Source organism: Hypanus sabinus, chromosome 1 (genome assembly GCF_030144855.1).
Source record: "Hypanus sabinus isolate sHypSab1 chromosome 1, sHypSab1.hap1, whole genome shotgun sequence".
NCBI classification, from domain to species: Eukaryota; Metazoa; Chordata; class Chondrichthyes; order Myliobatiformes; family Dasyatidae; genus Hypanus; species Hypanus sabinus.
In genome coordinates this window covers 13964116-13979227 of record NC_082706.1, presented here as the reverse complement: position 1 = coordinate 13979227, position 15112 = coordinate 13964116, and the positions used below count along the sequence as shown (strand labels likewise).

The window sequence follows — 15112 nt, the reverse complement described above, 5'->3', positions numbered from 1 at the left end:
CATGCTGTGGGGATGTTTCACTGCAGCAGGCCCTGGAAAGCTTGTGAAGGTAGAGGGTAAAAAGAATGCAGCCAAACATAGGGAAATTCTGGAAAGCTGATGCAGTCTGCAAGAGAACTGTGACTTGGAAAAAGATGTGCTTTCCAGCAAGACAATGACCCCAAGCATAAAGCCAAACCTTCACAGGAATGGCTTAAGAAACAACAAAGTTAATGTCCCGGAGTGGCCAACTCAGAGTCCAGACCTCAATCCAATTGAGAATTTGTAGCTGGACTTGAAAAGGGCTGTTCAGTCACAATCCCCATGCAATCTGACAGAGCTTGAGCAGTTTTGTGAAGAAGAATGGAGAAAAATTGCAGTATCCAGATGTGCAAAGCTGTTGGAGACCCATCCACACAGACTCAAGGCTGTAATTGCTGCCAAAACTACATCTACTAAGTATTAACATGAAGAGGGTGAATACTTATGCAATCAATTATTTTCTGTTTTTCATTTGTAATTAATTTAGACCACTTGGTAGAGATCTGTTTTCGCTTTGACAAGAAACAGTCTTTTGCTGTTGATCAGTGTCAAAAAATAATCCAAATTAAATTCACTGTAATTCAATGTTGAAAAACAATAAACATGAAAATTTCCAAGGGGGTGAATAGCTTTTATAAGCCTTGTATGCCTGCAAGAAAATGAATCTGAAGGTATGAATGAATCCACAGAGGGTGGAGAGTAAGTTGCCAGAAAAAACTGGCTGAGGTAGGTACAATAATATCATTTCAGAAGCACTGGGATGAGTACATGGAGGGGCAGGGCTTAGAAAGATATGGGTTGAATGCAGGAAATTGGGATTAGCTGGGTGGACACTCAGTGAACCAAAGGGCCTGTATCTCTGCTATAGAGCCATGCTCTATAACTCTTTAAGATAGGTTATTGACAAGCAGAGAGGTTAAAAGTTCACTGGAAAAGACAGTAATCTGTAATTTAGATTACAATCATGACCTCATTAGATGGTGGAGTAAATTCAAGAGATTGAGTTGCTTCTTCCTGCACATGTTCCAATAAATTCAGAAATTATGACTGGATAGTGTAGAGGATACCTTTTTAATTCTCCTTATCACAAAATGTTTATAATTTGGAAGGGGGCCACTTGGCCCATTGAGCCTGTAATATTTCTATGCAAAAGCAGTCCAACAAGTTTTACTCCCCATCTTCTCCACACAGCTCTGAAAGTTATTTCTGTTCAGATACTTATCCAGCTCTCTTTGCAATGTAATAATTCAACCTGCCTCCACTATTCACCCTGATAATGTAGTCCAGAACCAAATTACTCACTATATAAAAGACATTTTCTTTATTTTTGTCAAATTGTGAATTAACCCATTAACCTGCTGTAATTCCATCAAGGTATCAATAACGTACAATTCACTGTCATGAAAGACTAATATTAAAGATGTCGGGAAAAAAAAAATCGAGTGGCATATATGAGATGGGTGATTACAACATTTTATCCAGGGTGGGGGTATCTGAAACTAGAGGGCATTAGAGGGGAAAGATTTATAGGGCACCTGAGGGACAACATTTTCCACACAGAGGATGGTGTAGAATGAGTTGTCAAGAGGAAGTGGTAGAGGCAGGCATCACTATAATGTCTAAAATATACTTGAATAGAAAAGGTTCAGAGGGATAAGGTCCAAATGAGACTATTTCAGCTAGGCAACTTGGTTGGCATGGTCAAGTTGGCTGCCAAGGCTGGTTTCCCTATGAACATCTCTGGAAGTGAGACTACATTGGTGTTGGAGTAGAGTGTAAAGTTGTAATTTTTTTTTTCTTGTATTTTCCTTGCCATCTAACCTTCCTTGGCTTTCTTGCAGTTTTATATAATCCCCTACTCACTGTACATGTAGTTATTCAGTGAATTTTCTAGTAATTGTGGTATAGTTGCTTCTGCGTTTTTCTGCAGCAGGGGTCACAACATTTTAAGCTGACTATTTAATATGTTAATTGTTATCACTGGAATTTTCTGATCTTTAGTCTAAGCATGAGATGCTCATGACTTTCTTTGTTCTCTTGGCTCTTCCTTTTGTTCTTGTAACACTTAATGAAATGGCCAAAAGCAACAGGTTTCATGCCTCATTCTTGACTTCTGAGCCTCTGGATCACAAAAAAAAAACAGGATTTAATAATGGGATTGGATGGGATAACTAAAGTTGTAAATTTAGGACAGAAAAAGTAACGGGTGATGCTTGTGTCTGTTGCACTTCGGTAGGACCAATCAGGGTAGGTAGCACACAGTGAATGTTAAGATACTGAGGAGTGCTGTAGAGCAAAAGAATCTGGGGATACAGGCCCCTTAGTCACTGAAAGTGGTGTCACTGGTAGAGAGGATTGTAAAGAAAGCTTTTGGTGCATCAAAGTACTGAATACAGGAGATGGGATGTTATGTTGAAGTTGTATAAGACATTGGTGAGGTCGCTGTGTGCAGTTTTGGTCACTTGCCTACAGGAAAGACTTAAATAAGGTTGAAAGAATACAGAGAAAATTTACAAGGATGTTGCCAGGGCTGGTGAACCTGAGCTATAAGGAAAGACTGCACAGCTTAGGACTTTATTCCTTGGAACATAGAAGATTTAGAGGAGATTTGATAAAGATTTTCAAAATTATGAGGGGTATAGATAGAGTAAATTCAAGCAGGCCACTGAGATTGGGTGGGATTACAACTAGTGGTCATGAGTTTAGGGTGAAAGGTGAGAAATTTAAGGGGAATATAAGGGGAACCCTCTTCACTCAGAGGGTTGTGAGTGTGTGGAATGAGTGGTCAGCACAAGCGATGTATGTGATCTCAATTTCAATGTTTAAGAAAAGCTTAAGTGGTACATAGATGGTAGGAGTATGGAGGGCTATAGTCTGGCTGCAGGTTGATGGGACTAGGCAGTTTAAATGGTTCAGCATGGACTAGATGGGCTGAAGGGCCTGCTCTTGTGCTGTGTTGTCTATGACTCCATGTAAGAAAGTCTTAAACCACAGACATCAGCATGGCTCTTAAATATCAGCCTTCATGAGACAACCTGGATTGGCATTTAACTAGTTTGGCATGATCTCTTTGCAAATTATTTGTTGTCTTTAATGTGCAGAAACTGTAATCAGGTTTCACTTTTTGTGAAGACAAAGGCTTATTACTAGTGACGTGTCTGACAATCCCTGACCTTTCTCACCAAGGAAAGGAATAACAGAAAATATAAGGTTGTATCTCCATCCCTGTAATTCTCCCATGAAATCACTTCTTCATGTTTCTGGATTTCCAACTCCATGGTAACAGCTCTGCCTTACAGGGGTTTGAAAACTATGTGCTGTCACTGTAAATTTGTGACTTCTTATAAGGTTTTGCAACCATCTAATATTATTGCTGTGTACCTATAAAGGTTAGCTTTATTTGTTTCAGGAACATTGAAACATACAGTAAAACGCACTGTATGCGTCCACCACCACAGACCGAGAATGTTATGAGGCAGTGGCAAGTGTCAACATAGCATGCCCACAACTTAGTAACCCTAACCTGTATATCTTTGGAGTGTGGGAGGAAACCAGAGTACCTGCAGGAAAACCATATGGTCACGGGGAGAGCGTACAAGCTCTTCACAGACAGCAACCGGAATTGAGCCCCAATCGCTGGTGATGTGAAGCTTTATGTTAACTGCTACTTTGCTGTACTTCACACATTTTCCCCATTCTATCCTTTCAATTAAGTGTCCTCTGTTGTGACCATGAGGACAAAACTATAAACTGGAGGAGATTTTCCTAAATAGAATGACCAGATAAATAATTCTTTCCTGAACAAAACATAGAGCCTTGATCAAAATAGCCAGGCTTCTAAGAAGCACGACATCTGAACCAAATGAACAGTTGGCATTTTTGTTAATAGTCTGTGGACTTTATTACGCAAGGAAGCAGGAGAGGTTACCCTTTTAAATATATTTAGGATATAGTTACAACAGATTTTTACATAGTAGGAGAAATAAGGGAATGGAGAAGAGGAAGGTAAATGGAGCTGAGACCATTGCTGGATCAGTCATAATCTGACTGACTGATGGAACAGGCTCGATAGGCCGGATGGTCCACTCCTGCTTCTACTTCCTATGTTCAAGTCTGTGCTTGGAACAGTAGAAAGGATATGGAGAATATTGCTCAGGTTTAAGAGGGAGCTGGCCGAGTATCCCGCAGAATACTCACACACAGATTAGCCTTTCGGACTACTATTAAACTATAGACCAGTCAGTACTAAATCTTTCAAAAGATGGCAACATGAATAGATAGTCGGAGGATGCCACTTGGCAAATTTTTGAAGACAGGTAAGTATAGCACTGGACCATTGTACCTGCAGGAGGAGATTTACTAATCATTTGTACAATTTAAAACTAATTCCTTTGTTTTATTCTTTCTCACAATCATTAATTCCCTTTTGCTTAAAGTATTTTTCCAGCTTTCCCTTAAAAATGCAACTTTCTACCTTGAACACTAAACACTGTAAAGCATTCTAGACTCCAGCAATCAACTGTGTAAGTGGTGTTGTTAAACTTCACTCTCCAAGTGGCATTCGTAACATGATGACCTCTAAAAAACATTTATTTCATCTGTACAATGGTTATTATTTTACGCAGTTATCAGGAAAACAAACGAAGTTTCATGCGAATTCTTAGACACATTTTGTGCTATTGGACAAAAAGAGTCCAAAGTTGAATCCTTTTGCCCTGTAAAGCAAAAAGCAACTTTTCACCGCCTTACCTTCCTCTTCACGCCACGCAGTGCAGGTTTGGTGAGTACTGGTGGGGAACTTGGCCTCGCCTCATCACCTTCTTCATCCTCACCGTCTTCCTCCTCATCTTCACTGCTCTCAGTGAAATGCTTTCTTTTGTTTTCGCCATTGGGTACAGGGCCTTCCGGAGAGACGTCCTGCCGAGTTTTGCAGCTTGAGGCACACGATGCCATCTGCCGGCCATTCTGGACTGGCGCATAACCGTTGGGTTCCTTCTTATCCCACAAATCGCCCGTGTTTTCATCCTGTTGCAAATAAATCATATTTAGGGAATGAATTAACTTTCATATCTGGGTTTTCCTCTTAACTTGTGAATCACTACCAGCTCCCACTGAAGAGTGTAAAGCTAACAGAATGGATGCCTTTAGCGAGACACAAGTGCATATCAAGTGATTCACTTGTTCTGTTCCTCGGTTTCAGTATGGCATAATCTGAGTCTCTGTCTGCAGCAAGATCTCAGTACAATTACATTAGTTGGAGGAAAGATAATACTTCCATCTTACCTTTTGAAAGCCAGTGAAATGGAGCCCAAGTACATTTGGTAGTTAAGATTTGCATAAGGGAAAGTGTTTGATGGTCTGCTACAGAAAATTAGATCTTTGCTTGTGATTATTTTGTTCAATATACCACAGAACTGAGTGATGAACCGTGACTTCACTGAATTTTCAGAACCCAACCATTCTCTGTTTTGTGTCTGGGCAACATCATCAGCTTATCTTTCATAAAGAGTAAAACCCTTGGGGTGGCTTTAAGATGCTCCTGAGCAACCTTTTTAAGGGTGGGCTGTTATGTCCTGTACATTTCCTGGCCAGTGTTTCCTCTTTAACCTGTGTTGCAGTTCCTTGGGACCCCTGCAATGACCCCTCCATTGCCGGTATCTGATGGAGACTGCTGAAAAATAAGACCATTCCCACTCCCTACCTCCCATTCTGCAGCCAGCACCACCACGCCACACATCACCCTTTGTTTCCTTTACCTTAACTTTAATTTAATAAATAACTTTTGTTTGCAATTCCTGTTGTGGCTGACTCCTTTGTGTTACTTCCTGAGAGCCAAGGTTGTAACAAGGATCAACTGGCTGGAGTGTTCACTGAGAGCGTTAACCTCTCGCTTTGGCTATCTGAGGAACCCACTTGCTTCAAGCAGGCTTCAATTATACTGGAGCTTAAGAAGAACATGGTAACCTGCTTCAGTGACTATTGTCCAGCAGCACTTACATCCACGGTGATGAAATGATGAAGGAGATGAAACATATCAAATCCCGTCTGAACGGCGACTTGCTTCTGCTACAACTGACCCATAGCAGATGCCATTTCATTGGCTCTTCACTCAATTCTGGATAGCAAGGGTGCACACATCACGATCTTCTTGATAGATTACAGCTTGGCATTCAATATTATCATCTGCTCAAAACTAATCAATAAGCTACAAAACCATGGCCTCAGTACCTCCTTGTGCAATTAGATCCTCAATTTCCTCACTTGCAGACCCCAGTCAGTTTGGAATAGCAACAACATTTCTCCACATTTTCCATCAGCACAGATGTGCATAGCCCCCATCTCAACTCGCGTGACACTTACAGCTGTGTGGTGAAGCACAGCTCCAATGCCGTATTAAAGTTTGCAGCACCTTTGTGGTAGGCCGAGACAAAGATGGTGAAGAATCAGCATATAGGAGAGAGATTAAAACTCTGGCTGAATGGTGCCACGACAAAAACAAATTTTACTCAGTTTCAGCAAGACATGGAACTGGAGGTAAATGAGCCAGCCCTCTTGGGGGAATCAGAGGTGAAGAGGGTCAGCAACTTTAAATTCACCAGTATCATCATTTCAGAGGATCTGTCCTGCGCCCAGCACGCAAGTGCAATTATGAAGAAAGCACAGCAGCGCCTCTCCTTCCTTAGGAGTTTGTGACGATTCAGTATGACAGCAAAACTTTGATAAATTTCCACCGATGTGTGGTGGAGAGTATATTGACTACAGCATTACAGCTTGGTATGGAAACAGCAATGAATGGAAAATTCTACAAAAAGTACAGGTCCACAATCCCTTGTCCAAAATCCTTGGGGCCAGTTGTATTTCGGAATTCAGAATTTTTCGGATTTCAGAATCCCACCTTATTGGTTCCCCCCACCCCCCCCCCCCCCACGGATACCAAAAAAACGTATGCTCAAATCCTTGATTTAACCTGTCTCAGTGTGGGTGGACTTTAGGACTCGGTGGAGGTCCGGACCTATGCACATCCTCCCATATACTTTAAATCATTTCTAGATTACTTATAATACCTAATACAATGTAAATGCTATGTAAATAGTTGTTATACTGTATTGTTTAGGGAATAATGACAAGAAATTTTTTTTATTTCCAACAAAAACATTCAATAAAACAAAAAAATATACAGCTAAAAATGAACCAAATCAAACACATGGTAAATGACTTATTGGAATAAATGTAGAATGTCACTGTCACTATAAAACTTCAGTAACTTGTCTTTCTGTTTCTTTAAATCATATACAGTGGTAGTTCCGACACCATATTCTTCAGTAAGATGCCACACAGACACACCATGATCAAGTTTCTGCAGTCACTCCACTTACTGCGTTATTGATAATAATAGATGCTTCCTTCTCTTTTTCTCATTGTTACCCATAGGGGTATCTGCAGCTCTTTTTGACATTTTTACAGTGAAATTAAACACAAAGTCAACAGTGAACACAAAATATCAGTGAACAGCAAATGCACATGTAACCAGTACGAGCACTGAGCCGCAACTGACATCTAACGGCCTCTGCTAGTGCTGCCACATCACACCTGAGTGATGTCAGCTGTTGGCGAAAAAAACTTTGGTTTTCGGAACTTCTCGGATTTCAGAATTTCGGATAAGGGATTGCGGACCTGTAGTGAATACGGCCCAGTCCATCACGGGTAAAGCCCTCCCCACCATTGAGCAGATCCACATGAAGTGTTGTCACGGGAAAGCACCACCCTCCATCAGGGACCCAAACCACCCAGGTCATGTTCTTTTCTCGCGGTTGCCATCAGGAAGGTGATGCAGGAGCCTCAGGACTCACATCACCAGGTTCAGGAATAGTTATTACCCTTCAACCATCAGGGCCCTGAATCAAGAGAGGATAACTTCATTTGCCCCATGACTGAACTGAATCCACAACCAATGGACGAACTTTCAAGGACCCTTCATCTCATGTTCTCATTGTTTGTTTGTGTTTATTCATTTATTCTTTCCTTCTTTCTTTTTGTATTTATACAGTTTGTTTTCTTTTTCATAATGGTTGTCCACACTGTTGGTGCAGTCTTTCATTGAATCTATTATGGTTATTGGATTTATAAAACCATATGATATAGGAGCAGAATTAGGCCATCTGGCCCATCAATTCTGCTCTGCCATTTTATCATGGCTGATCCATTTTTTTTTCCTCAGCCTCAATCTCCTGCCTTTCTCCCGTATCCCTTCATTCTTGACCAATGAAGAATCTATCAACCTCTGCCTTAGACGTAATGACTTGGCCTCCAGCTGCATGTAACAATGAATTCCACAGATTCACCACTCTGGCTAAAGAAATTCTGCATCTCCATTCTAAAAGGACAACCCTCTATTCTGACACTGTGGCCTCTGGTCTTAAGACTCTCCCGGCATAGGAAACATCCTTTCCACATCCACTCTATCAAAGCCTTTCACCATTCAACAAGTTTCACTGAGGTCACCCCTCTTTCTTCTGAATTCTAGTGAATACAGTCCCAGAGCCATCAGATGCTCTGCATATGACAAACCATTCAATCCTGAAATTATTTCTGTGAACCTTCTTTGAACCCTCTCCAGTTTCAGCAGATCCTTTCTAAGAGGCCCAAAACTGCTCACAGTACTCCAAATGAGACCTCACCAGTGCTTTATAAACTCTCAACATTACATTCTTGCTTTTATATTCTAGTCCCCTTGAAATGAATGCTAACTCTGCATTTGCCTCCAAAGACCCTATGCATCTCAATTTTTTGTATTTTCTCTCCATTTAGAAAACAGCCTTCCCTTTTACTTTCTCTACAAAAGTGCATGGTTATACATTTCCCAGCAGTGTATTCCATATGCCACTTCTTTGCTCATTCTCCTAATATGTCAAAGTCCTTCTGTAGCCTCTCTACTTCCTCAAAACTACATGCCCTCCACTTACCTTCGTATTGTATGCAAACTTTGCAAAAAAGCCATCAATTTGATCATACAAATCACTAAAAAGAATCGGTCTCAACACAGACCTCTGTAGAACACCATGAGTCACTGGCAGCCAACCAGAAAAGGCTCCCTTTATTTCCAATCTTTATCTCCTGCAAATCAACCATTGGTTATCCATGATAGAATCTTTCCTGTAATACCATAAGCTTGCAGCCTGTCAAGCAGCCTCATGTGTGGTACCTTGTCAAAGGCCTTCTGAAAATCCAAATATATATCAACCGATTCCCCTTTGTCTAACCTGCTTATTATTTCTTCAAAGAATTCCAACAGATTTGGCAAGCAAGATTTTCCCTTGAGGAATCCAAGGGACTAAAGCCTATTTTATCATGGGCCTCAAAGTACCCTGAAACTACATCCACTCCAGCATCTTCCCAACCACTGAAATCAGACCAACTGACCTGTAATTTTCTTTCTTCTGCTCTCTCCCTTCTTGAAGAGTGAAGTGACACTTGCAATTTTCCAGTCTTCGGGAACCATTCCAGAATCGAGTGATTCTTGTAAGATTATTACAATCTCTTCAGCTACCTTGTTCAGAACCCTGGGGTGTACACCATCTGGTCCAGATGACTTACAGTACCTACCTTCTGACCTTTCACTTCTCCCTAGTAATGGTAACTTCAACACACTTCATGACCCCTTACACCCGGAACTTCCATCACACTGCTAGTGTCTTCCACAGTGAAAACTGATGCACAATACTTATTCAGTTCATCTGCCATTTCCTTGTCCCCTATTACTACCTCTCCAGCATTGCTTTCCAGTGATCTGATATCCACTCTCACTTCTCTTTTACACTTAATGTATCTGACGAAACTTTAGACATCCTCCTTAATATTATTGGCTAGCTTACTTTCATAGTCCATCTTTACCTTCTTAATGACTTTTTTAATTGCTTTCTGTTGTTTTTTTTAAAATTTTGCTCTTTTATATGCCCTCTCTTTGGTTTTTAAGTTTGCTTTGACTTCTCTTGTTAGCCACAGTGGTGTCATCTTGCTTTAGAATATTTCTTCCTTTTTGGGATGTATATAATTTGTGCCTTCTGAATTGCTTCCAGAAATTCCAGCCATTACTGCTCTGCTGTCATCCACGCCAGTGTTATTTTTCAATCAATTCTGGTCAACTCCTCTCTTATGCCTCTGTAATTCCCTTTACTCCACTGTAATACTGACCTTAACTTCTCCTCCTCAAACTTCAGGGTGAATCCAATCATATTATGATCACTTGCCCCCAGGAGTTCATTTACCTTAAGCTCTCTGATCAATTCTGTTTCACTGCACAACACCCAGTCCGGTATAGCTGATCCCCTAGTGGGCTCAACCACAAGCTGCTCTAAAAAGCCATCTCATAGGCATTCCAGAAATTCCCACTCTTGAAATCCAGTACCAACCTGATTTTCCCAATCTACTTGCACATTAAAATCCCCATGATTATTTTAACATTGCACTTTGGAATGCATTTTCTATCTCCTGTTGTAATTTCTACACCCTATCTTTCCTACTGTTTGGGGGTCTGCATATAACTCCCATCAGGGATTTTTATAGAGTATACCTGCAAGAAAATTAATCTCAGGGTTGCATCTGTTGACCTGTATGTACTTTGATAATAAATTTATTTTGAACTTTGCACTCTACCTCAGCAAAAGCAAGGAATTGATTGTGGACTTCAGGAAGGGGAAGTCGGGAGAACAAACATCAGTTCTCATTGAGGGGGTCAGTGGTGGAAAAGGTAATCAGCTTGAGTTTCCTGGGTGTCAACATCTCAAGAGGATCTGTCCTGGGCCCAACACAGATTCAATCACAAAAAAAAATGCCAGCAGCTGTACTTCATTTGGAGTTTGAGATTTGGTAAACCATAAGACAACCCCGTTCTCCTGCCTTACCATACCCCTCCATAACCTTTGATACCCTTACTAATCAAGAATCTTTCAACCTCAGCTTTATATATACCCAATGATTTGGCCTCCACAGCTAGAGGTGGCAATGAATTCCATAGATTCACCAACATCTGGTTAAAGAAATTACTCCTTATGTCTGCTCTAAAGGGGCAGCATCCTCTGGTCCTAGACACTCTCACTATAGGAAAGCACCTTTCCACATCCGCTCTATCTAAATCTTTCAATATTTCATAGGGTTCAATGAGATCCCTCTGCCCCTCCCCCATTCTAATAAACTTGAGTAAGTACAGGCCCAGAGCCATCAAATGCTCCTCATACATTAAGCCCCTCATTCCTGGGATCATTCTCATAAACCTCCTCTCAGTCCTCTCCAATGCCAGCTCATCCTTTCTTAGATGAGGGATTCAAAACTGTTCACAATATCCCAAGTGCAGACTGACCAATGCCTTATATAGCTTCAGTGTTCTAATCCTCTTAAAATGAGTGTTACCATTACATTTGTCTTTCTTAAAACTGATTCAACCTGCACATTAACCTTTAGGGAATCCTGCACAAGTCTTTTTGTACCGCTTGGGTTTTGAATTTTCTCACCGTTCAGCACATAGTCTATGTCTTTATTCCTTTTATCAAGGTGCATGACCATACACTTCCCTACATTGTCATCCATCTGCCACTTCTTCGCCCATTCTCCTAATCTGTCTAAATCCTTCTGCAGACTCCCTGCTTCCTCAACACAACCTGCCCCTCCACCTATCTCCGTATCATCTGCAAACTTAGCCAGAAAGACATCAATTCTGTCATTCAAATCATTGACATGTAATGTGAAAAGAACGGTCCTAACACCAACTGGCAGAACATTACTAGTCACTGCCCACCAGAAAACACCCTCTTATTCGTCTCCTGCCAATGAGCCAATCTGCAATCCATGCTGGTATCTTTCCTGTAATACCATGGGTTCTTCTTGAGCAGTCTCATGTGCATCAGCTTGTCGAAGGGCTTTTAAAAATCGAAGTAAACAACATCCACTGACTCTCCTTCATCTATCCTGCCTGTTACTGCCTCCAAGAATTTCAACAGCTTTGTCAGGCTAGGTTTCCGCTGAAGGAAACCATGCTGACTTTGGCCTACTTTACCAAGTATTCTTAAACCTCATCCTTAATAAAGTCACCACTCTTGCAAATTTCTGCAGATGTATGGTCAAGAGCATTCTGACTGGCTGTATCACAGACTCACAAAGGGCTGCCGAGGGTTGTAGACTCACTCATCTCCATCACAGGCACAACACTCCTTGTCATCGAAGACATCATAGAAACACAGAAAAAATACAGCACCACTTCACAAAACTTCAGCCCACAATGCTGTGCCAAACATGAACTTACTTTAGAAACTAACTAGGGTTACCCATAGCCCTCTATTTTTCTGAACTCCACTTACCCTTCCAGGAGTTTCTTAAAAGATCCTATCGTATCCACCTCCACCACCATCGCCAGCAGCCCATTCCATGTACTCACCACTCTCTGAGTAAAATAACTTACCCGACATCTCCTTGGTACATACTTCCAAGCACCTTAAAACTGTGCTCTTGTGATAGCCAGTTCAGCTGTGGGTAAAAGCCTCTGACTATCCACACAATCAATGCTTCTCATCGTCTTATACACCTCTATCAAGTCACCTCTCACCCTCCGCCACTCTAAGGAGAAAAGGCCAAGTTTACTCAACCTATTCTCGTAAGGAATACTCCCCAATCCAGGGAACATCCTTGTAAATCTCCTCTGCAACCTTTCGATGGCTTCCACATCCTTCCTATAGTGAGGTGACCAGAACTGAGCACAGTACTCCAAGTGGGGTCTGACCAGGGTCCTATATTGCTGTAACATTACTTCTCGGCTCTTAAACTCAATCCCACAGTTGATGAAGGCCAATGCACCGTATGCCTTCTTAACCACAGAGTCAACCTGTGTAGCAGTTTTGAGCGTCCTTTGGACACGGACCCCAAGATCCCTCTGATCCTCCACACTGCCAAGAGTGTTATCATTAATACTATATTCTGCCTTTATATTTGATCTACCAAAATGAACCACCTCACACTTATCTGGGTTGAACTCCATCTGCCACTTCTCAGACCAGTTTTGCATCCTATCGATGTCCTGCTGTAACCTCTGATAGCCCTCCACACTATTCACAGCAGCCCCAACCTTTGTGTCATCAGCAAATTTACTAACCCACCACTCCACTTTCTCATCCAGGTCATTTGTAAAAATCAGGAAGAGAAAACGCCCCAGAACAGATCCCTGAGGCACACCACTGGTCACCGAACTCCATGCAGAAAATAACCTGACTACAACCATTTTCTGCCTTCTGTGGGAAAGACAATTCTGGATCCACAAAGCAAGATCCCTTTGGATCTCATGCCTCCTAACTTTCTCAATAAGCCTTGTATGGGGTACCTTATCAAATGCCTTGCTAAAATCCATATATACTACATCTATTGCTCTACCTTCATCAACGTGTTTAGTCACATCCTCAAAAAATTCAGTCAGGCTCATAAGGCACGACCTCCCTTTGACAAAGCCTTGCGGACTATTTCTAATCATATTATGCCTCTCCAAATGTTCATAAATCCTGCCTCTCAGGATCTTTTCCATCAACTTACCAACCACTGAAGTAAGACTCACTGGTCTATTAATTTCTATTTCTATCACTACTCCCCTTTTTGAAGAACGGAATAACATCTGCAACCCTCCAATCCTCCGGAACCTCCATCATCACCATTGATCATTGCCAGAGGCTCAGCAATCTCCTCCCTCACCTCCCACGGTAGCCTGGGGTACATCTCATCCAGTCCCGGAGACTTATACAACCTTATGCTTTCTAAAAGCTCCAAGACATCCTTTTTTTAAATGTCTATATGGTCAAGCTTTTCAATCCACTGCAAATCATCCCTATGATTGCCAAGATCCTTTTCTGTAGTGAATACTGAAGCAAAGCATTCATTAAGTACCTCAGCTATCTCCTCCGGTTCGATACACACTGTTTCACTATCACACTTGATTGGTCCCATTCTCTCTCGTCCTATCCTTTTGCTCTTCACGTATTTGTAGAATGCCTTGGGGTTATCTTTAATCCTGCTCGCCAAGGCCTTCTTATGGCCCTTTCCAGCTCTCCTAGTTTCATTCTTAAACTACTTCCTGCTTGCTTTATAATCTTCTAGATCTCTATCACTACCTAGTTTTTTGAACTTTTGGTAAGCTTTTCTTTGACTACATTTTCAACAGCCTTTGTACACCACAATACCTGTACCCTACCATCCATTCCCTGTCTCATTGGAACATATCTATGCAGAATGGCACGCAAATATCCCCTGAACTTTTGCCACATTTCTGTCATACATTTCCTGAGAACATCTGTTCCCAGTTTTGCTTTCAAGTTACTGCCTGATAGCTTCATATTTCCGCTTACTCCAATTAAACACTTTCCTAACTTGTCTGTTCCTATCCCCCTCTAATGCTATGGTAAAGGAGATAAAATTATGATCACTAGGTCCAAAATGCTCTCCCACTGAGAGATCTGACACCTGACCAGGCTCACTTCCCAATACCAGATCAAGTACAGTCTCTCCTCTTGTAGGCTTATCTACATATTGTGTTAGGATACCTTCCTGGACACACCTAACAAAATCCACCCCATCTAAACCCCTTGCTCTATGGACATGCCAATTAATATTTAGGAAATCAAAATCTCCCACAACAACCCTGTTATTATCACACCTTTCCAGAATCTGTCTCCCTATCTGCTCCTCGATGTCTCTGTTACAATTGGGTGGTCTATAAAAAAACACCCAGTAGAGTTATGGACTCCTTCCTGTTTCTAACTTCCACCCACAGAGACTCAGTAGACAACCCCTCCATGATTTCCTCCTTTTCTGCAGCCATGACATTATCTCTGATTAGCAGTGCCACACCCTCACCTCTTTTGCTTCCCTCCCTGTACTTTCTGAAACATCTAAAGCCTGGCACTCTAAGTAACCATTCCTGCCCCTAAGCCATTCAAGTCTTTGCAATGGCCACAACATTGTAGCTCCAAGTATTGATACATACTCTAAGCTCATCCACTTTGTTCATGATGCTTCTTGCATTAAAATACACATCTCAAACCATCAGTCTGAGCGATCAAAC

The 15112-nt window shown here is 41.5% G+C and overlaps 1 protein-coding gene across 2 annotated transcripts in view; it reads right to left on the bottom strand.

Moving 5' to 3' along the window:
- Positions 1-15112, bottom strand: part of LOC132391514 (histone acetyltransferase KAT6A-like) — a 187572-nt gene that overhangs the window by 12562 nt on the left and 159898 nt on the right. For both annotated transcript variants that reach the window (XM_059964802.1, XM_059964811.1), the window contains exon 15: positions 4771-5046. In XM_059964802.1, coding sequence (XP_059820785.1) covers positions 4771-5046 — 276 coding nt within the window. The remainder of the gene's footprint in view (positions 1-4770; positions 5047-15112) is intronic.